This window comes from Nicotiana tomentosiformis, chromosome 5 (assembly GCF_000390325.3).
Source record: "Nicotiana tomentosiformis chromosome 5, ASM39032v3, whole genome shotgun sequence".
NCBI lineage: Eukaryota > Viridiplantae > Streptophyta > Magnoliopsida > Solanales > Solanaceae > Nicotiana > Nicotiana tomentosiformis.
Genome location: NC_090816.1, coordinates 120,305,588 through 120,313,369, shown reverse-complemented (window position 1 = coordinate 120,313,369; position 7,782 = coordinate 120,305,588). Strand labels below are relative to the sequence as shown.

The following is a 7,782-nucleotide window of genomic DNA, read 5'->3' as shown; positions in this document are numbered from 1 at the left end:
TACCTATAATTAAATAATATATAACTAAATTAGTTGATCTATTTATCTCTGCAATTTCTAAAAATATTTAATTACTATATCTATATAATCACATTTATTTTTGTCACTTAAATGACGGTTTAACGTTATTTTTTATTTTACATAATTAATATTTCATGTATACAAATTTTATTTTACTGACGTTGTATACACGTACAACGCACGTACACTAAGACTAGTACTATATTAAAAGCACGAACGCCCTTAGTGAAATATCGTTCGCTTTTTTTACCCTTTAAAAATAAAAGTCCACATTAGACAAAATAGTAATTTAAGTTATTTCCCTAATATTTAGAATTTGAAATCAACTAAAAATTTATTTATTATATTGTTCTTATTTGAATTATGTATAAAGTCATAATATTTAGGATTTTAAAATTAATTTTGTTAATAGCTTGATTTTCATAAATTATGAACAGCTTTACTTCCGTAAAAGATAAATTGACACTTACATGTGAAAAGAGGTAAACACCCTAATTTGATAAAACACGTCCACAAGCAGTTGCTCTAGGCATTAATGAGCAAAACAAAATTCATGATAAACAAATAAAACTTTCCTAAAAAGAAAGTTTTACTTAGAGTTAATGTATAGAATATAATTTAGCTTAAGATGAGTAACTCTGCTTAGAACAAACCATGTAAAAGCAGTCAATCTGTCAAACTACTTGCAATTATCAACGCACTAAATTTTAAGAAAATTGACTTTTTAATTTTTTAAAATTTGATTTTATATTTGAAAAAAGTAGTATTTAATTATTTTCTAATATTTAAAAAATTGAAATAAAAATAAAATTTAGCTTATGAAATTATTTTTTATTTAAATTATACTTAAGAATTCCTAACTTTCATGACTTTAAAATTTTCTCATTGAACACTTTAAAAATAAAATTCTTATTAGCTAAAATTATAATTTATTATTAAATTATTTCTTATTTGAACGAATATGTAGGATCTCCTAATTTTAATACTTTAAAATTAATGAATATTCATCTTATATAATTTTCTTATTTGAACACATTGAAAATAAAAGTTTTCTTCGGTAAAATTATAAATACACTTTAATATTTAAAATTTGAGATGATTTAAAAATAAATGTTTCCAAAAAAATATTTATTTATTTATAATATTATAAAAGTACAGAACTCCAAAACAAAATATTTATCATCGATAAAATATGAGTGAAATCAATCCGAAAAAATGACAAATAATGAAAGTAAAGAGCATATCACGTTTTTAAACTTTAATCTCTTTTGTCATAAAAGTAGCTTAACCTCATTTTCTACATAAAATACTATTTTAAATTAAAATTAAATATTATTTTCTTTATTTTTTAGATAAGTGAAAAACTAATTGATTCTTTACACAATCGGAATTAGCATAAAGTTTCTACACTCCATTTTATATCAACCGAAAGAGATAGCTCTTAGTTATGTTAAAAAGATCGATTGTCCAAAATTTACAATTAATATTAAAATCTTTATTATTTCCTTATATTCATTACTTGCCTTTTTAAAAAATAAAATTCATTATCTTCTTATGTAAATAACATTATGAATGTAACATTTATGAAGAGATGTTAGGTGAAATATATCAAAAAAACATTTGTTTTTGATATAATAAATTATTTATTATTACAAATACTATTTAACTAATCCAACTAAATTTATTATCTTTTACATGTTCAAAAGATATTGAATTTAACTATTCTATCAATGTAAATTAATTTTATTATTTAAACATATATTGCATTTATTTTAACTTCAATTGTTATTTTTCAACAATTTTTTCTTCTTGTATACGTTTAATAATGATTGACGCGATATACGCGTACAACTCACGTATACTAACACTAGTCTAATAAAACAAATCGCCTTTTGAATATTAGACATGTGTTAGTCAAATTCATGTTTTAATGGCGCGAAACGTGTAGGGTCAATTTTCCATTCAAGGCGATTCCTACATCTTCAATATCCTTTTTCAGTGATAATTAATACTATGTAATGACCCGACCAGTCGTTTTGAGCATTTGCACTTCACTCGGTGATTTGAGGGCATGATTAGCTCTGTATGATATATTATGACTCGTGTGTATTATTGGTTTTGGTTTTCAGGTGTTTTGAAATTAGTTTGGAAAAATGAATTTCATATTTGAAGCTTTAAGTTGGAAGAGTTGACCAAGTTTGACTTTTTAGTATTTGACCTCGGTTTGGAGTTTTGATAGTTCTGCTAGGCCCGGATGCTGATTTTGGACTCGAGCGTATGCCCGAATTTGCATTTGGATATTTCTAGAAGGTTTCGACACTAATTGGCGAAAGTTGAAAATTTGAAGGTTTGGAATGTTCATAAGTTTGACCGAAAGTTGACTTTGATGATATCGGGTTCAGATTGTAGTTCCGGGAATTGAAATAGCTTAGTTATGTCATTTGGGACTTGTGTTCAAAATTTGAGTTCATTCCGGGTTGATTTGATGTGTTTCGGCACGAGTTTTGAAAGTTGAAAGACTCAAAGTTCATTATGTTTGATTTGAGGTGTGATTCGTCGTTTCGATATTTTTATGCTTGATTTGAGGTCTCAAGTAGGTCCGTGTTATGTTATGGGACTTGTTGGTATATTTGGACGGGGTCCCGCGGGGAACGGGTGAGTTTCGGACGAGTTTTGGATCATTCTATGATCATTGGCATTGCAGATTTCTGGTGTTTCAGACCTTATTCGCGATCGCGAAGATTGGGTCGTGATCGCATAGTGTATTATGGGAGCTGGCCTTTTTCCTTCTTGCCGTTCGCGGCTGTTCTACTGTGTCCACGTAGAGTTGAGTTGAGAAGCTGGGGCTTGGAGATCTTCTTCGCATTCACATTGATGTTGTTGCGATCGCGTAGTGCAGGTGCATGTGGTCATCACGTTCGCATGTGATGTTTCGCGAACGCGTAGGGTATTTTTGGAGGCTCCTGAGTTTGTTCTTTGCAGTCGTGAAGAATGTCCCGCGATCGCGTAGGGTATTTCTGTCCACTGATTACAAGGACTCTATTTTCGGGGGTTTCGGTCATTTTAGCATATTTGGAGCTATGGAGCTCGGATTGAAACGATTATTGAGGCAATTTTCACCATATGGATTGGGGTAAGTGTTCTCTACTCAGTTTTGATTATATTTCATGAAGCTATCCTCGTTTTTGGTATTTGGGTGATGATTACAAAAGAGAAATTGAGGTTTTTTGTCTAAAATTTCATAAAGTGAATTTTTGAGGTTTGAGCATCGATTCAGAGTCGGATTTGAGTGAACTAGTATGGTTGGACTCGTAATTGAATGGGTTGTCGGATCTTATAAGTTTTAACGGGTTCCGAGGTACGGGCCCGGGATTTGACATTTTGGTTGACTTTGGGGCTTTTGATTAAAGATTCGACCTTTATCGATTGGGTTTGTTTCCTTTGGTATTATTTGATGTTCTTGAGTTGTATTTGGCTAGTTTCGAGCCGTTCGTAGGTCGGTATGCGTGGGATGGCATTTGGGAGTATTATTTGGCTTGCTCGGTATTGGATTTGGCTTGTTCGAGGTAAGTAACACTTCTAAACTTGGTGTTGAGGGTATGAACCCTTGAATATACGTGTTATGTGTTTGGTGTTGAGGTGACGCACATGCTAGGTAACGGGCGTGTGGGCGTGCACCATGTGAATTATGACTCGATTGATTCTGTGGCACTGTGTAGTGACGTAATCTTGTTTCTATCTATTAAATTTCTACGTGCTAGAGTAATTGAGTTGTGATCCATGTTAGAAACCATGTTTAGGCTATATACTTATCTTGTTGGGTCTCACTGAGGTCATTTCTACTATTGAGTTATTTGCTTAAATTACAATTACATACTTAGTTATACTCATTCATTGCATATCATATCTCAGTCTCTGATATTATTTGTCTCACAACATATTATCATTATTTGGGCCGATTGGCATGAGATTTGTGAGGACGAGAGACTGGAGAAATAATGACTGAGTGAGGTCGAGGGCCTGATTGTGAGGATGTTTATTGATTCATACCATGATTAGCTTATATTAGCGGTTGGGCAGGATCCACCCTTCCAGAGTCTGACTTACCAGAAGTGAGTGCAGGTACCTACTAAGTGTGAGTGCCGAGTGATTGGGAGGACTGAGTGACTGGGAGGACTGAGCGAATTGATGCTCCGAGAGTATGCATATAGTTTTATCACTGTGTTGCATTACAGTTGACATGCATACATGGCATGTGGGCATTGAGATGCATTTTCTCATGCGGTACGGTATTGTGATATTCATGACTTCACATGCACATTGACATGTAGGCATAGAGATGTGCTTTCTTCATGCCATTTGATAATGAAACATCTTACCTGTTGTTGAAAGTTTTTGGGAAAAATCACAGTTTATTTTTCAGATTTACTCATATTTTGGTTATTTCGGTGAAAGATTTAGATTTTACTGTTATACTTGAAAAGCGTGTCTATTTTCCGGAACTGTGAACGACCTGAGCATTATATCTTTGAGTTATTACTTGTACTGCTTTAGTTATATTGTTATGAGATGTTCCTGGCTATTGGTGTTGGACTCGACCTTTGTCCAAACTCGTCACTACTTTCAACCTAGGGTTAGGTTTGTTACTTATTGAGTACATAGGATCGGTTGTACTAATACTACACTTCTTCACCTTGCGTACAAATTTTGAATGTTGATGTTGCTGTGTATGGCGGGAGCTGGAATTTAAGATGTACCTCCGTTTTAGTCATAACTGCCTTTTGTTCTTGGTAGCTTTAGAATTATTAATCTGTTCATGTATATTTCAAACAGATGATGTATTTATGTAACGACCCGGTCAATCGTTTTGAGTGTTGTAGCCCCGTTCCCTCGTTCGGGGCGTGTAGGACCGAAAAATATTATCCGGGATGAAATAGGAGTGAAACCCGTCACCCAGCGTCCAGGGTAGCGTGGGGCGCTAGCCCTGGCGCTAGAAATATTTTGCCTATGGAAACTGGGCCAAAGGTAGCACCCCACGCTACCTGTGGCGCTACACTCTCCCAATTTTTCATTTTATTCTATTTTTGATTCAACTCGTGCATTTTCGTTCCACATTGCCTCCGGATGACTCCAACACATAAAAATACCATGAATTAGCACAAATAATAAGATTACACATCCGAAATTTATGAAACATGAGTAAAATACGAGGCAATATACATACTTTAAGCCGAATATCAGTGTTCAACATTCAAATAAAAATAGGGTAGTTGGTAGCTAGTTACAAGTCCCTCGAATCAAATGTACTCTTTTTTTGGAAGATGAATAAATTAAATGTGCAGTTGAATTTAACAAAAACCAATCATTTATAAAACTTAATTCAAAAAATTCTTTCAATATTCAATCGAACAAACATTGGGAAAAATTAAAGAAACAAAAACAATTGGACAAACATTGGGGAAAAAGAAAAACAAAAACAATTTAAGTAACAAACATTGAACCATCCTTGCAGCTTATGTAGGATGGGAAAAGTTGAAACAGTACTGATCACCATTCCTTATAAAATTAAGGAAGGCAAAAGATTATTGAAATGGCAATTCCTCCTGATCTCTCCCTTTCGACCTGTGAGGACATCCAATTGACCCATGTGAATCATTGCAGCTGCAAATTTTTTAGCCCAAACTGAACCATATCTTGCATTAAAGTTCACCATTTTGGCAGTTGTAGGATTGGCCAGTAATGTCTGATCAGAAATCAACAGCCCCTTTTTACTCTTTAACGCCGCGTAGTATTTGTTATCCAACCAGTTTGGCGTCAGGACATCAAGATTTGCAGGGTTCGCGACTCCTGTCCCATTTGTAAGCGCCTCTGGCGGGCAAATGGACTTCAAGAAGTTGGCGTATTCAGGATCAATTGGCAGATTTTGTTGATTGTTTTGAGGGTAAAGGCGGTTAGCAAAAACAGCGCAGTGAGCAATGCCAATGGAATGCGCGCCAGATAGGGTCACCATTTCATCAGCGGACATACCTTTTCTGGCAAAGCTCTTGACTAGTTCCTTGGCATCGACGAATGGAGAAGGAAGATTGGTTAATGTTTCAGAGTCAATGGAAACACGACCATCACGACGTCCAGCTTCGACATCATAGTTTATTTTCCCAACTTTATAGGAACTGTCACGAGCAGCAAAGGCAAGAATGTCAGCACAGGACACAGTTCCAGGGCATGCTGCCTCAAGTTGTGCTTTTGCTGCATCAACAACCTCGAAACCTCGTAAACTGTTCTTGTTAGGAACACCTTCCTTCTCTGAGTTTGGCCCATCCAATAATACTGATGCATCACACCCCTAATTATATAAATAACACACAGAAATTAGGTGAAGTAATTATCAAAAGAAAATAAAAATACCAGCATGCATGTGGAAATTAAATCAGCACATATAATCAGAGGCGAAGAGAGTTCTAGCTACAGGTTCCAGTAATTTTGGCCAAAATTCTGTGTCTATATATGTACAAATAATTTATCCTGAATCCGAAAATCTGCCTTTTCTAGAATTCAGAACTCATAAATCAAAAATTTGCATACGTACCCTGACGAAGCAGTCGTGAAAATGTAGCCTGATAAGGCCAGCAGCAATGCCTGGATTACGCGATACGGCTTTGTATACAACATTTTTCACAATGGCTTCAGCAGAGGGACAACTATATCTATAGAAACCAACTCTAAGTGGTGGCCATGTTGTTTGTTTCCCATAGGCAAGAGATGGTACTGAAAAAGATAAAATCAGGCAAGCTAAAAGTGCTAGAACAGAAAGGTTGAAGCTCTTGGAGTCCATCTTTGTAAGACTCAATAGCAGCTAGACACTATGAATTTTTCTTAGTAATAATTGGTTTTCCTTAAGTGATGGATATATATAACTTATGAACACATTGGAGTATTTATAGTATGAGAGATTCTTTGAACCAATCTATAATTACAGAAGGAACTGTTCATATATGTTACAAAAACAAAACATGAATGCCTGTAATACCAACTGTATAGTTGAAGTATTCTCGAGATAATATTGTCTGACCTTTGAAGGACTCCACAACCACCACCTTATTTGAATATATTTAGCTTGACGTCTTTTTTTTCCTATAATTATTTACCATTAGTTGCCTATAAGTAGAAAAAAAGAGGAAACAAGAATAGAAAAGAAACAGTTTTTATGTGTGTTAATATATCAACATTCCTTGGAAATTGACTTAATTAACTGCTTTTCATATCTTTACTTTGGAACATGACTATTGGCCACGGATATCTTGGCTCTCGATGGAGAACATAGCGATTAGTAGTGACGAAGCTAGAAATCTCTCCAAGCGTGTTCAAATTTAAAAGAAGTAAAAAAAATCCGACAAAGGGTGTTCAATATGTGTTATATACCTTTAAAACATAATATTTTATCTATGTACATAGTATAATTTTTCGACGAAGGGTTGTCAGTTGACCACCTTATGACCATGTGGCTTCGCCACTGGCGATTAGACTATTAGGTCGAGGACATGACTGCCTAGGTGAAGCACATCGCATCGCCACAAAAAAAGCTCCTTAATTTTGAATAAGAGTAAAATAGTGCTCATAGGAATCATTACAAGTATTCTCCATAAATTAATAAAAAACCCACACTCCTCTCCATTCTTAATTTGTCTTTCTGAAAAACAATTCCCTCTTGGAGATTGAGTTGGTCAGTTTATTTTATTAGCTGGTTGCCAATACGTGTAAAAT

At 34.5% G+C, this 7,782-nt stretch overlaps 1 protein-coding gene across 1 annotated transcript; it reads right to left on the bottom strand.

Annotated features, from left to right (window-relative positions):
• Positions 1-5,578: 5,578 nt before the first annotated feature.
• LOC104118746 (peroxidase 5-like) lies at positions 5,579-6,031 on the bottom strand. Its single transcript, XM_009630121.4, has one exon. It carries the CDS (start codon positions 6,029-6,031, stop codon positions 5,579-5,581), a length of 453 nt encoding a protein of 150 aa, XP_009628416.2.
• Positions 6,032-7,782: the final 1,751 nt, after the last annotated feature.

What these genes read in the sequence shown, in the direction of transcription:
- LOC104118746 (XM_009630121.4), bottom strand. Translation starts at nt 6,031, where the DNA reads ATGGTGACCCTATCTGGCGCGCATTCCATTGGCATTGCTCACTGCGCT.